The sequence below is a fragment of the Coptis chinensis genome, chromosome 6 (genome assembly GCF_015680905.1).
Source record: "Coptis chinensis isolate HL-2020 chromosome 6, ASM1568090v1, whole genome shotgun sequence".
Lineage (NCBI taxonomy): Eukaryota > Viridiplantae > Streptophyta > Magnoliopsida > Ranunculales > Ranunculaceae > Coptis > Coptis chinensis.
The window spans coordinates 24,828,270-24,844,506 of NC_141461.1; the positions used below are offsets into that span (position 1 = coordinate 24,828,270).

The 16,237-nt window shown below is 38.9% G+C and overlaps 1 protein-coding gene and 1 long non-coding RNA gene across 2 annotated transcripts; one reads left to right on the forward strand and one right to left on the reverse strand.

Moving 5' to 3' along the window:
• Window positions 1–1,574: 1,574 nt before the first annotated feature.
• On the forward strand, window positions 1,575–2,697 carry LOC147492278 (uncharacterized). The gene is made up of 3 exons (XR_015198858.1): window positions 1,575–1,779; window positions 1,883–2,303; window positions 2,393–2,697. It is a non-coding gene; the product is annotated as an uncharacterized LOC147492278 (long non-coding RNA).
• Window positions 2,698–12,966: 10,269 nt separating this feature from the next.
• On the reverse strand, window positions 12,967–14,134 carry LOC147492279 (uncharacterized). Its single transcript, XM_086567455.1, has 2 exons — window positions 14,075–14,134; window positions 12,967–13,470 (listed from the first exon to the last, which is right to left on the reverse strand). Exons 1-2 carry the CDS (start codon window positions 14,132–14,134, stop codon window positions 12,967–12,969), a joined length of 564 nt encoding a protein of 187 aa, XP_086423581.1.
• Between the last annotated feature and the right edge of the window lie 2,103 nt (window positions 14,135–16,237).

A 16,237-nucleotide genomic window follows, 5' to 3' on the forward strand; every position in this document is an offset into this window, starting at 1 on the left:
CCAAAATTTGATAGAATTTGGATAGCATAACGCCTCATTCTATTTCTTCATATATACTTGGAGTTATCATAGCAAGCTTATAAGTATATTAGTTTTACGACTGGGATGATCTCCCTTTTCTAGTGTTTTTCTTTGTACATTGTTTCTTTAAATATGGTTTACTAATACTTGTTTTATTTTTCTTTGTAGCGATGGGTCCTCGATCAAAGAATGTGAAGAATATAGCGAAAACTACATTCAAGGGTGTTAAGAAATTGTTTGGTGGCGGTTCCTCTAGTGGTGATGCAGTTGGAAGAAAAAGACATAGGGCAGACGGCTTAATGACATCAGCGCGTAGAGGGGACCATTTGGAAAAAGAGGTTCCTGAGGTTGATTCGTTTAGTGAAGATAGTGTAGATAGTGTAGATAGTGATACTAATGTAGGTTTAGATGTAAATATGGACAAAGGAAAGAGTATAGTAGAAGAGGAGAGTGAGGAGGAGAGTGAGGAGGAGGATGAGCAGGATGATGATGTTGAAGAATATGTGGTAGAAGACGTACCACCAGTGGAAGAAGCACCTCCGGTATTGGATTTCGTAAGAAAATCCAATGATGATTTGGAGTTTCAAAGAGGTGTGTATGGGGGAGGCCCGTATGAGTCAGAGTTGTTGTATGACTATGCGGTGCATGTCGCTCGCGATGTTTGGGAGAGAAGGGTAATATTTTGTTTTTCTTGTGTACTTTGATTTTCTTTTACAAAATCTTTTGTTTCTGTTCATATATATCTAACGTGCTCGGTTGTTTCAAGAGGATCGCGGAGCGTTGAAGTGTGTTTCACACTTAAATGGGTTATCCCAATGGAATTTCAAAATGAATGTGAAAGGTCTCCAGATTTGCCGCAGCGTTGAGAAGGACTGGGTTGTTTGATCTCGTGGAAGGTTATCACGAGCATATGGATCCACCATTGATCTCTGCGTTTGTGGAGAGATGGCATCCGGAGACCAACACCTTCCATATGCCAGTTGGGGAGATGACTGTGACTTTGGACGATGTTGTCCAAATCTGTGGAGTCACGATTAAAGGAAGGAGCGGTCTGCAAGGGGACGATGAGTTGGACTTACAACAATCGATAAATCTCTTACATCTTGGTGCGGGGCTCCCCTATTGATTTGATTAGGGCGGAGATGGAAGCTAGCGGAGGTTCACTTCAAAAGTAAGGCTAGAATTCATCCGGAAGCATTTTGCGAAAGCAAGGTTCATGATAGCCCTATATGTGACTCTTTGGGAATGTGGTAGAGAAGGCCTCGAAGTTTCTAGGATGTTCAACGGACCGTTAGAGCTTTTATTCTGTTTTCTTTGGATGTGCCGCTTTTACCGACAAGTCCGGGATTTGGAGTGCCTATATGTTATCCGAGGCCGTTGTTGAAATTCAGTGAGATAGAAGAGTATGCATGGGATGCGGCAATTTTGGCATTTTTATATAGAGGTCTCGGCCGCCACACATGAAGGTGAAAGGGGTTACAGGGCTATATGACTCTTTCTACGTAAAACTTGAGTATTTTAGAGTTTATTTTTTTTTAATGTTAATTTTATTACTCTATCAATATGTTAACTATTTGTGTATATCTAGGCATGGATCTATGAGTATTTTCCGGTATTCATGATAGTCCCAAACTTCAACTATATCTCATCTCTCAGGCGTGCTCATAGACACATCCCGGGCCGCTTCCACACTATTACGACACAACGTATGCATTGCAGTTTTATCGAGCGATAATTGATGATTTGAATGAGTTCAATGTAAGTATTAAATTCAATGACAATTTGGTATTTAAGTTTGTTTATATTTATTTTTAGTAATTGATCATTAGAGTTGTTAATGACACATTTGATTTTGTTTCAGGTTGTTTGGCATCCCTACAAAAATATCAGAGATACAAACCCAATCGATGACATTGCATTTTTTGAGGGATTGCTATGTTTTTTCAACATTGTCGAGCTTTACGCTGTCGCAAGGGTGGTGCGTCAGTTGGGTCACGTGCAACTTGTACCTAAAGATCCTCCAATACCAAATTGGAGAACAAGAACTGTGGCAGGACGCGGGTATGAGGTGAGCTGGACCAATATTGGGCCACTTTACTGGGAGTCGGGCGTAGAATCACGTGATCCAACTCTGCAACCGAGGACCTATTTCGTCTTATCCATGGGAGTGTCATCAAAACTACATGACTTGGTATGCGAGGAATTCTCATGTAGTTTTGGTGAACCCTGAGCTTCTTCCTATTCATCCCTCCCTGGAGACACTGCCTAACTGTTCACCGATTGTAAGTATTGTGATTTTTAATTGAGTTTCTCTAACTGTGATTTTTTGTATTCGATTGGTAACTTATCTTGATTTTCCTTTTTTTGACAGAACGACGTCATCGATGAAACCAGTCGTTTGCTAGAGAGAGGTCTGCAATTGGCTGGGAATGATATGCCAGAGGAAGCAAGGTCCTCCTTCGAACAGGCGTACAACTTGACTAGGTGCAAGTACATTGGTGGGCGCTATAGTTGATTTGTTTCAGTTTAGGGTTTGTAACTTTGTAATTTAGTTTGATGGATGTAATTTGTTTCAGTTTAGGGTTTGTAATTTTGTTAACTTCGAATGAATTGATGGATATGATGTTTGCATGAATGTTGGATGTTTGAATGGATGAATGATGTTTAATGTTTGAATGGAATTTAATGAATATGAATGAATGAATTTGATGAATGAGAGTGTTTGATATTTGATGAATATGAAAGTGTTGTAAAAACAAAATGAATTTTGAATTTTTTTTTTTCCAAACGACCCAGCCGCATCGTTTGGCATAAAGGCCAAACGACCTCAGCAGATCATTTTTCCTTTATACCAAATGACCTCGGCAGATCATTCTCTTTTAATCTCAAACGACCCACCCACATCATTTGTCCTTTATACCAAACGACATGGCCACATCGTTTGGTCTAAAGGCCAAACGACATGTTATTATCGTTTGGTCTAAAGGCCAAACGACTTGTTCATGTCGTTTTTCTTTAGTCCCAAATGATGTGGCTGGGTCGTTTGGGATTAAAGCCAAACGACTTGACCGTGTAGTTTCGGTCATTATTGACAACATACGAACATTATTTCAAATCACTCGATTGCCGTCCGAATCAACTAGTCGATCACTCGATTGCCATCCGAATCAACTTAGTCGATCATTCGATTTCAAAATCTTTCGATTGACGTCCGAATCAACTTAGTCGACGCTTCTATTTCCAAATCACTCGATTGCCGTCCGAATCAACTTAATCGATCACTCGATTTCCAAATCAAATCAAATAAAAGCCCTAACATTATTTCCAAATAACATAAAAATAAAATCAAATTACACTTGTTCCAAATTACATCAAAATATCAAATTACATCAATATATCACTTAGTCGATCGCTCGATTTCAAAATCACTCGATTGTCGTCCGAATCAACTTAGTCGATTACTCGATTTCCAAATCAAATCAAATAAAAGCCTTAACATTGATAACATAAAAATCAAATCAAATTACACTTGTTCCAAATTACATCAAAATACAAATTACATCAAAATATCATATCGACAATATTCAAACAACTTAGTCGATAACATGTATCATTGGTCTTCAATGAGCTCCTTTTCCCATATTAAATTGGGAAATGTTCAATGCCATAAATTGCAATTGCCTCATTGTCAAGGCCAAATTCCAACTTTCAAAGAATATCATATCGAGCTCTAAGCCATTGACGACATTCTTGGAGGAACCGGACAATCTTCAATAAGTTCAACATTGACAAAATGATTTCCACCAACATGTGCGCTACCCAACACTTGGGTCACTCTCTCAGGATTTGCTTGGGTTCTCAGCGGCATGAGAAGGAAGCATTGACGAGCTCCTAAATGCATAAGGACAACATTAAATCTTGAAGCAAATAAGTATCCAGCAAAAGGCATGCTCATCCACTTATTTAAGGGTGGGTAACCTTCTTTATGTAGGATTTCCTTCATCGAATATAAAACCTCACTTTGATTGTACAAAGTACAATAAAGGGGAGGTTGTCGATAAGCTCTTAAATTACAACTCCCTTCTCATCTGCGGGCCATTCTTCTTGACTTCTTCCTAATGCAATGCAGAAAGCTCTATAACCGCAGCGGTTGCCATCGCCAATGAGGGTCATGGACTCTAACAATGTATTTATGCATTTCTTCAGGAATATCCAACCCGTAATCCTTAGGACCCCTCGTCTTTCCAAAGTCTAAGCCATCTCTCACATTTCGTGGTGTGACTGTTTTTGGAAAAGGCTTATTTCGTGGTGTGGTTGTTTTTGGTGTTTTGGGAGAAGGTTTATTTCTTGGTGTGGTTGTTTTTGGTGTTTTTGGAGAAGGCTTATTTGTTGGTGTGGTGTGGATGTTTTGGGTTGGTAGTTTTGGAGAAGACTTCTTTCTTGGTGTAGTGTGGGTGTTTTGGGTGGTAGTGTTTGGTTGTGACGAGACCCACTCTTCATGGTCACGTTGAGAATGTTCAAAATGAGATGGATCTCGCTTTGAAGAGTTATCATCTCCGGTTTGAAGCTTTTCTGCTGCAGCTATCTTCGGCCGACATTTGGTTTTGCTTCCTCACAAGGCGGTACTAGCCATGTACTTTTTCGGTACGGCAATCTCCATAAGCTTCCTAATCATAACCCTGCGCTTCTTCTTAAAACCATTGCAAACCTATTCATGAACAAGTCCATCGAAGGTGCAACATCGGGACCAACACCCACTGACACATTGGGAGAAGGAGACAATGTTTTCCAAAAGGGGTCGATAACAGTCAAAGGGATGGACCGCTCTTGCTCTTCAAACTCAATTAATTCATGAGCACATGGCAGTCCATGGCTCGTGCACAAATAACACCAACACCTTATCTCTCCATCTTTAACACGCTTTACGCGGGTATCTATTTCTTCAAATAACAAGTCTAAACACTTGCGTGAGACAAGGCCTCTGAGTTCATGAAACAAAGGAATCGGTGGTGGTGCTGAGTTACAATCATACTTCTCTTGAAGGTAGCTCTAATCTCGGACATCTGGATCTCTAGAATCGGGTGGATTAAGCTAAACATACTCAAAAAATCATGACAATTTGCATTTCCTAGTACACCACCCGAAAGCATGAGACCCTTCAACTCTATTGGTCGTTGTACTCCCCAAAGTGAATGTGTTGGTCAGTCCAACAACATACTAATTGATCCTCGTGGAGGAAACCAAGTCTCTCGCAAATAACAAACAAAATTGAGTACTCAACCCCGTAATATTTTTCCAAAGCATCCCATCTACTGAAAAAAAACCTCGTCTTCGATTTGACTATAGTGTTCCCACGAAACGGGGCCTTCTACAAGTTCGTAGTTGGAAAAATATCGTAACATTTTGAAAGGACGACGTAGCGATATGCCATCTATATAGATGCTTGTGTGCGTTAGGGAAAACTCGTCACCGCACTCATCGGGGGCTAAGTCCCCCGACACCGATCAGATGGGCTTATGTCACCAAGCAAGCCACTAAAATGATGCAGGGCCCACTCATAGTCGACTGTTGTTTCAGATTAAAGCAGCAACTGACACACGGTGAAAGATTTCCACGTTGAAGTCACCCCAACAAACTGTACGAAAGGCCACCGATACCTGTTAGTTTTGTAGGTAGCGTCTAACATGAAAACTGTTGGAAAAGTCCGAGCCAACTTAACACCTTCTGGATGGGCCCATAACAATCCCGTTATCTCCTCGGTATTCTCATCCTGTCTCAACTCCTCAAAATAATGTTCTTTTGCTAACAACTCACGCATCAATCTCGCAATTGTGTGAGACCTTTCATATCCATTTCCTCACCGCCGCCTTTGCGAAGCAGACTTGGGATATACTAGAGATGTTATCATGATACCTATTCTTGATGGAATCCAATATTTGTTTAGGTTTTATTCCACACTTACTCATCTCGACAAATAATTTCGAACTCGAACGGTTAGTCGAAGTAGCAAATGCATGTCCTTCAAGGGTCTTCGCCAATGGATGGTTGTGAACACCATTAAGAGCGACAATTTTCCAACTATCGACGCGGTGCGCGTTGGAAAACACCTTTTAAATTAAATGGACATCCCGATTTCTTGGTTCCCGACCTTCTCTTATTAGCCCTCTCTTCGCCTTCCTTCTTGTGTGATCGATACACACCCGAGCACTCGCAAGCCAAATTCAATCTTGCTACTCGGTTTCCTTTGGCACACTCCGACTTTTCAATGACCACAACAACATTAACTTGTCTTCCTCTAGCGGTTGCCCAACCGATTGCCTCGCTACGTGTATGAAAGACCTAAACACATAAAAACAACAACTATTATTAATACACTAATAAAATTATATTTAGAAAATTTAAAAAAAAATGAAATCAATGCCTACTCAATCATACCTCTTCCGTAGTAAAAATTTCTGTTGTATCACTTAAAATCGGTTGACAATCCACATCATTCGAGTTTGCAGAGGATCGGTTCCCGGATAGCGGCAAAGAATTCTACATATAGAAGAATAAAACAAGAGTCTCAAACAATTTGCATTTAGTTTCAAAGTCACAAAAAAAAAAAAAAAAAAAAAAAAAAAAAAACTTTTAATTAAATTTAGTCCAAACGACCCAGCCATGTAGTTTCATAGAGGGTCCAAACGACCCGGCCATGTAGTTCTATAGTGTCCCCAAACGACCTGGAGAAGTCGTTCTATAGTTTTACCAAACGACCCAGCGATGTAGTCCTATAGTGTAATCAAACGACTCGGACATGTCGTTCTGTAGTGTTCTCAAACTACATAGCCATGTCGTTATGTAGTGTTCTCAAACTACACGACCATGTCGTTTGATAGTGTTCCCAAACGACCCAGCCATCTCGTTTGGGCTCGGGTTTTGCATTCATTCATTTTGCATCCATTCATTCATTCATTCAATCAATCAAGTGTTTTGTATTCATTTTAATCAAGTGTTACCTCATTATTTAGGTTTGCACTTTGTCGTCGACGATTTCTCGACATTTCATTGCTTTCGACTTGTCGATCTTCAAATTCTTCACCTTGACCTTCAACATTTTGTTCCACTTCTTCACTTTCAACATATCTTCTATTTTCTCCTTCTCTAATTTGTTGTTCTTCTCTAATTTGTTGTTGTACCTCAAACATTACCTCAAATACTTCTTTTCATCTTCATGTTCCATTTAGAAACTTGAGTATGTAGAAACTTGAGTATTCTATGTAAACCCTAGTATCTCTATGTGAAAACCCTAATATATATATATATATATATATATATATATATATATATATATATATATATATTTGAAATTTTGATATATTTGAATAATTGAGTGAAATATATTTGTAAACCCCCAAACTAGTTTATTATTTACAATTGAAAAAAAAAATGGAAAAATTAACAAGTTTAGATATAAAACAAATTATTATTTTAGATTTGGATAATTGAGTGAAATATGTTTGAAATTAAATTTTTTTTATGTCGGTACGAAATTTGTAAACCCTAAACCCTAAACCCTAAATCCTAAACCCAAACCCCAAACCCCAAAACTAGTTTATGATTCAAAATTTGAAAAAGAAAATAAAAAATAATAAGTTTATAAATAAAACAAATTATTATTTTGAATAATTAAGTAAAATATGTTAGTACGAAATTTGTAAACAACTCTAAACCCTAAACCCCAACCTAGTTTATGATTCACAATTTTAAAAATAAAATTAAAAATAACAAGTTTAGATATAAAACAAATTATTATTTCAAATGATTAAGTGAAATATGTTGGTACTAAATTTCTAAAACCCCGAACTCGAACTCCAAACCCCAAACTAGTTTATGATTCACAATTGAAAAAATAATAATAATAACAAGTTTAGATATAAAACAAATTATTATTTTAGATTTTAGCATGTTTGATTACATGTAGCATGTTTGATTACATTTTTTAACTTGGTTATAAAGATACTATGTCACGAAATTTCTAAACCCTGAACTCTGAACTCCAAACCCCAAACTAGTTTATGATTCACAATTGAAATAATAATAATAATAATAAGTTTATATATGAAACAAATTATTATTTTAGATTTTAGCATGTTTGATTACATGTTTTAACTTGGTTATAAAGATACTATGTCATAACAGATAAAGAGTGCATGTAGTTTTAATTGATGTAATTGTGTTGTTTCTAACCCAATTTTTTAAATCGGATTTCAATTTTTCTAATTCAATTGAAATCGTTTGAGTGCGTTTGGAATCGTTTGAGTGCATGTCCACGTCATTTGAGTGTACACTCTCAAACACGTGACCAAGTCGTTTGAGTGTATACTCAAACACGTGACCAAGTCGTTTGAGAGCACTAACACTCAAACTACGCGGCCATGTCGTTTGAGTGTATACTCAAACTACATGACCATGTCGTTTGAGTGTATACTCAAACTACATGGACAAGTCGTTTGAGTGTTACTCATACTAACACTCAAACTACCTGGCCATATCGTTTGAGTGTATAATCAAACTACGCGGCCATGTAGTTTGAGTGTACACTCAAACGACGTGGTCATGTAGTTTGAGTATACACTCAAACGACATGGCCGAGTAGTTTGAGTGTACACTCAAACGATATTGCCGCATAGTTTGAGTGTTAGTGTGAGTAACACTCAAACGACTTGTCCATATCGTTTGAGTGTATACTCAAACGACTTGGCCATGTAGTTTGAGTGTAACTCAAACTCAAACTAACACTCAAACGACATGGTCATGTCGTTTGAGTTTACACTCGTTTGAGTGTACACACAAACGATGTGATCACGTAGTTTGAGTGTATACTCAAACGACTTGGCCATGTCGTTTGAGTGTAAACAGAAATGACCCGGAGGGTTCGTTTTGGCGATACCGGTTGAATTGGTTGCTGGGCTTGGGCTTTGATGGCAAACTTGTAAAATGGTAAATTTGTAAAATTTTTTTTTTTTTAGGGGTTGCCCAATCCAATTTGATGAGTGCCCGATGGAATCACCTTTATGAATTGAGATGCGTCCACTAATACCTAGTTACCTACTAGCTTCCGAACCCCCAAGTCACAAGATTGCAAATGCCGTCTCAAGTTGCTACTAGAGCCCAGCTGCAACCATAGTTGGGGATTTTGGAATTTTCGGAATTCTGACAAATTCAAAAACCAAAATTTATCAAATTTCGATCCCTATCATATTTGGAATTTCAATTGATTTCAAAATAATCAATATTTCAACTCTTTATTCGGAATTCTGGTTTTTTTGAAAAACCAAAATATTGGACTGAATTCCGAAGTTTCGTTCGGAATCACGAACACTGACTGCAACAACAACAACAGAAGAGATCAAGAAAAAGAGGTAGAGGAAGGGCCAAAGACTCGGGTAACAAAGGGAAAAACAAAAGATGATCTTATGAAGATATGCACTTATAATGTTAGGGGTTTAAATGATTTGAATAAAGTGAATGCTCTAAATGCTTTCAGAGCCAAGAATAAATTAGTTTGTTTTTGCCTTTTGGAAACTAAAGTTCAGCAAGCAAAATTTTTGAGTATTAGCAAGGTCTGCTGCCCTTCTTGGAAGTTTGAACACAATTACTCTAGTGCAGTTTCTGGACACATTTGGTTCTCATGGGATCCTTCAGTTCTAGGGTTTCAAAATATTTTGGAGAGTGATCAATTTATACATGCTCAGGTCACCATCCTTGCCTCAGCACAAGTGTTTCATTTTACGGTAGTCTATGCAAGCAATAATAGATCGGAAAGGTTGATACTCTGACAAGATCTCATCAGTCTTTACTCATCCTTCCCGGGTCATATTGGTGTGTGGCTGGCGATTTTAACAATGTCCTCTATTCTCATGAGAGGGTTGGTACTAACTTGGTGCATCCTAGGGAAACTACTCCCTTTGCAAATTGTCTCAACACTGTAAGTCTCTATGATCATAAATACAGTGGCTGTTTCTTTACTTGGACTAACAATGGTGATGGTTCCATGAGGAAATGGTCTAAGATAGACAGGTGTCTTATCAATTCCTTGTGGGCTACTCAATTTTCTTCTTCTGGAGTGGAATTTTTGCCGTAAGGTCTTTCCGACCATTCACCTACAGTTATCTCGATCTCCAACTCTTATTCATGCAGGGCCCCGTTCAGGTTCTGTAATTACTGGGTTGTAAATCCTTCTTTCAAGGACACTCTTATTAAGTGCTGGTCTATTCCTAGACAAGGAAATCCATCTTTCATGCTCTGTAAGAAATTAAAGCTGTTCAAGGAAGCTCTCAAAGGCTGGCCTAGATTCAGTTCCACTGATATTCAAAATCAAGTGGTAGCTGCCAGGGCCAATCTAGAAGATATCCAAATGCATATGCAGAAGCAACCTTTTGATTCTCACCTCTCTAATCTAGAAAGGATCCGTAGATCTAAACTCTGTGATCTTATGCTTATGGAAGAGTACGACCTCATGCAGAGGACAAACACTGACTGGCTATCCTTTGGTGACAAAGGTAATGCTTTCTTTTACAATGCTGTAAAGGAAAAGAAGACTAGGAACAACATTTGGTCTATATTGGATTCTCAAGGAACCCAGCAGGATGGTCAGGCTAATGTTGCTCAGGCTTTCATATCTTTCTATAAAAATTTGTTGGGTTCTTCTTCTTCATCCTCATGTAACCCTCAGATTCTGGAGCAACTTAATCTTCAAGTGTTGCCCCTTAAGAGTGCCGCTAGATTGATCAAAGATATAGATATCTTGGAATCAAGGAAGCACTCTTCTCTATGAATGATAACAAAATGCCTGGGCTTGATGGTTTTAATTCTTTCTTCTTTAAGAAAGCCTGGGGTATTGTTGGTGAAGATTTCTCTCTCGCAATCCAGCATATGTTCAATCAAAAGTCCATACCAAGAGGTACAAACTCCACTCTCCTATGCTTAATTCCAAAAAACATTGCACCTTCAAAGGTTGATGAATTCAGGCCCATTGCTTGTTGTAATACAATTTACAAATGTGTTGCAAAGATTTTTTTTTTTTTTTGCTAAAAGGTAATTGATTAATAAAGAATAAAGATTACAAAAGTAGAAGTTACAGATTAAGAACTGCTTAGTGAAGGTTACATCATTTGTGTACCTTTCTTAAAGCATCAATGATCTAGTGGACAAATCTAAAATAAGTGGTGTAGTGATTCTCTAGATTTTTCATGAAGAGTGGTCTACTGTCCCACCATTTTCTTTCAACTATCGGCTCCAAGGTTAGTCTCCCTCCAAGTGGCTGTGACATTGATCCATGTTGCCTGCTCCTTCATAGTTTGCCACTTTTCTCGGGCTCTCCAATGTATTTTATTTTCCTGAAAAGCTTGAACTACAGATTTCAAATCACTTTCCACCCATATATATCTCCATCCAAGGTCCAGTACCTTTTTTACAGCTTCCACAATAGCAACTGTTTCAGCCATGTAACTAGTAGTGACTCCCAATCCTCCTGCCGCTACACCTAAGAAGTCACCCTTATAATTTCGCATTACCATTCCCTAACCTGATCTCCCAGGATTCCCTCTCGAGCACCCATCGGTATTTATCTTTAAGATTCCAGGTGGAGGGAGAGTCCAGAAACATTCAATGATTTTCGGTGCTCTTCTCAGCTTGTGTTGAAGATTGAAGACTCTAAGAATCTTTAAGTCATGAACCGAGTTCTCCATATGTCCTATAGATCTGTGGTGAACTCGAATGATTGCTCGTCTTGCCAAAAAGCAAATTTGTGAGAAGCTTGAGGCTTTATTGTAGTAAAGCACTCTGTTTCTGTTCTTCCAAAGACTCACCATCATTGTTATAGAGCAAGCTTTCCACATATCAAGTATGAGGGAGCTGTAATGTTTCCCTTGCTGCAGCACATCCTGAAATGCTTCTGGATTCTTGCGAGTGCTAAAAATGTCTCGAGCATAGTTCCATACTCTTTTGGCCAAATGGCATTGAAAGAGAATATGATCCAGAGTTTCTTGATGATTGAGACAGATGCAACATCTGGAAGCCAGCTGCGTACTTCTCCTTTGAAGTTGGTCGTCTGTTCGGGTTGCTCTGTGTGCCAACTTCCATGCCATCCCTTGTGTTTTCGGCAGAACTTTAGAGCTCCATATATATTTACACCATGATGGTTTGGCTCTTTTCTTTCTGATGGCTTCATGAGCTTCCAAAACTGTGAAATTCCCAGTAGAATAGGCTATCCATACCTTGGTGTCATCTCTTGAGCTATTAGGCTGCGGAAGAGTGCCCAGTTCGATACCCATTTGCTGCAACACTTGAATCATATTTTCAGATAGGCTTGAATTTGTTAACCTGATTGGCATTTTTTTCTTTCGGGATTAACACAATAAAGTTCGAGTTAACTCCCTTAGGCAGACGAGGTTTGATAAAGAAATATCTTATAGCTCTGACTAAATCATATTCCACAATGTCCCAGCATTGTTGAAAGAAAAAACCATCTGGGCCTGGGGAACTATCAGCTTTGAGATGAAAAACGACTGCCCTCACTTCTTGTGCAGATGGGATGGAAGATATCTTTTCATTGTCTTCTTCTGAAATTACCTGTGGCATATTTTGAATCAAACTCCAGTCGATCACATGCTCAGATTTTTTGAATTTATCTTCATAGTGTTTAACCAAGAACTCTCCAATGTCCTCCTGAGTGCTGAGTGTGTTCCCCACATAGTTTTTCAATTCCGAGATCAGAGATTTGCTTCTATTACGATTCTCCATTGCGTGAAAGAACTTGGTGCTTCTATCATTATCATTATCCTAGCTGGCTTTTGATTTCTGCCTCCAGAACATCTGTTCTTGTTCTAGCAATTGTTCTACTTTGTTTTCTTGACTCACCATTTGCATGATGAACTCCTCATTCATGTTCCCTCGATCAAACTATTTTTGCATCTGCTCTAGACTTTTGGATTCTTCTTCAACTTTAAATTTGATGTTACTGAAAATCTCCCTGTTCCAAGTTTTCAAAGCACTTTTCAGTCTCTTTAGTTTTTGTGTCAGTATATAGATTGAATGGCCTGACACTGGAACATCCCAAATTTCTTTAATAGTGTCTCTGAAGGTTGAGTGTGAACACCTCATGTTGAAGAATTTGAAGGGAATGTTTTTTGGTCGAGGAATATCTATGCATCGACCAACTATAGGAGAATGATCCGAGCATAGCCTGTTGCATACCTTATAGTTCCATCCCGGGTATTTGGAGCTCCAAAGAATATTGGAGAACATCCTGTCCAGTTTACCTAGAATTTTTAATCTCCAACCTTGCTTGTTCCACCAAGAAAAGTGAAACCCATTGCAAGGAACTTCCATCAAATGATTGGAACCAACAAAATCTCTGAAATCAGTCATCAGCTGCTGTAGATGGTCTATGTCCTCCCTGTTTGTCTGAGTAACTCAGATAAGCATTAAAATCCCCAAGAATTAACCATGGAAGGTTACTGAGACTTAGCTGATGAAGATCAAACCATAATTGCCTCCTATTCACATAGATGCAATGAGCATGAATAATAGACAAAAGGGCTTCATCTATCTCCACTATTAACTGTTGATTAGAGCAATGTATCAGATTTGGAGTAGCTACTGTTGTCTTCCAGAAGAGCCAAATGTTAGGAACTCTATTTTGACTAGTATTGTAAAATAAGCAAGAACTCATTCCCAGAGATTGGAGATAAGACTTGGAGATATCGTTAGGACTGATCATAGGTTCTGCAATACCTACTATTTCAGGATCCCATTTATTAATGAGCTTAGAAAGCCTATTTTGCAAGTTGTCATTCACAATTCCTCTTATATTCTAAAAGATGCACCTCATTGAGATCGAGGTTTTTTATTGTAATTTAAGGTGTAAACCACCTTTAATTATCCCTTTTTCCAGTCCTAGAGCGTGATCTGGACCTGGTAGCTGGGGGATATGTTTGTTGCATCTGCCACTGTGGTTTGTTTCAACTCCTGAAGATCAGATCAGATCAGATTCTTGAGTGTCATTCACCATCAATCCCATCAAGCCCACATTTTGATCTTGTTCCTCTTGTTCATCATCCTCCGCCATGTCCCCCCATCTGGAGGGAGGGGTTTCTAGGTCAGGAGGTACTTTTTCTTCCACTCCATTATGCTGTTTGCGTACTAGCATTTGAATAACTTTCTCTGCTTCAGTCTCAGCGTTATCTTCATGGACTCGAGATATTGATGTGGCACTACTTCCTGCTGAGTTGGGATTATGTTCTTGCTCATTCCCCTCTTTTCCAGCATTGTAAGTCACCTTGCGTTTCTCCAAAGTAAGTACATCCTCCTCCCTGACTGGCTCTACAATTTTCTCCTGAATCTGAGTATGCGTACTCTAATCCTGTTCTGCTTTCGGAACTGGTTCTCTTTCTTTGCATGTCCCCCCATTTGCGTCAAGTTGTTCTTGTTCATCAACTAGCTCCTGCTCCTCTATGTTTTGTATTTCCTCAATCTCTAGACTTTCAAACCTATTCTGAGTTTGAGTTTCCACCGGTTTCTCATTAGCTTTTGGTCTCCATATTGCCTCTCCTTGCTTACTAGTTTCAGCTTGCGTCTGTTTTCGACCTCTTTTCCTTCTCGGCTTCCCTCCAAGAAAATTTGCATCAGGTGTAAGGTCAACCACAACTTCTTTGTCTTTATTTTCTTTCCCCCTAGAAGTTTGCATATCACCTTTTAGTTTCCTACATTCAGTAACCAAATGCCCGACAATTTTGCAGTGGGTACACATCTTTGGTAACTTCCCTATCTCCACTGTCTGCCAAAACTTCACCGACTTTGTTTTCACATAAATCTGATCAGGGATGGGTTCAGATAGGTCCACATCTACCAGAATCTTCGCATAATATCCGTATTCTCGATTAAGAGTTTTCTTATCGATTTGCATCGGATAACCAACCCCTCTTGCAATGGACATAAGGGTTTCTGGTTCCTAGAATTCTTGTCCAAGTCCTGGAAAACGAAACCATACTAAAGCATGAGACTGTCTCTGGCTATCCAGACAAAAGTTCGGTGTCCACTGGCTAATTCTCATTGGACTTTTATCAAAGTCCCAAGCTCCTTTCGCCAAACCCTATTTAGATCTTCAACATTGCAAAATCACAGAAATAGATATCCTTTACCAATGGGAGTAATAAGCCACTCACCCGAGGGCTGCCAGATTTTCCTTGCTATTTCACGCACTTTTTCGATTGGTACTTTCTGAAGGTCAGTTCTACCCACTAGACAGAACTTGCAATACAACAACCCTTTTTCATACGCCTTTTCTAGAATGATGATGGCTGGATAGTCCCCCATCTTCTCAGGGTTTGGAAGTTCTTGAATTTCCACCTATTGTTGTGTGGCTTGTTTTTCTGCCTCTGCATAAGAGATTTTTGGAGCTGTTTCCTGTACCGTAGGCTGGCTTTTTTTATTTTGTTCCTTACCAATGTCGAGACCCTGTGTGGTTCACAGAGAATCTTGGTTGCTTCTTTTATCATTAAAGGAGCTTTCGAATTCATAAATATCCATATTTTTCTATTTCTTTTCAGAACTCGGCACTGTTCACAGTGGAGGATTTTACCCTAGAAGTAACAGACCATAGAGATTGGAGATACTAGCCTTTTCAGAACTATCACTGTAAGCAGTGAAGGATTTGACCCAAAAAGGCAAGAAGAGAAGAGCTTTCCGGAACTAACACTGTTGAGCAGTGCAGGATTTTACCCGAAAAAGAAAGGAAGAAAAGGATTGAGAAGATAGAGAAGAGTCTGTTATATTTTGTTTTTGCTAAAAGCGGAAAAAGAGAGGTGTACAGGATCATAAGCGCAGCTTATGTAATATCACACCCAGTCGCCTCTAATTTGGTCCCCATTGCTAATTGGTAATATCACACCCAGTCGCCTCTACAGGATAAGCTGCAAAGATTCTAACAAGTCGGATGAATGAATTTATGCCCTACTTAATCTTTTCGGCTCAGTCTGCCATTGTACCAAGCAGAAACATCCAAGATAAAATTATACTTGCGCATGAGCTTATTCGAGGTTACACCAGAAAATATGGCACCAGGAATTGCGCAATCAAGATTGACATAAAGAAGGCTTTTGATTCAGTCAATTGGGAAGCTATGGGTATGATTCTGCAAAGATTTGGTTTCCCTCCTCTCTTTATAGAGTGG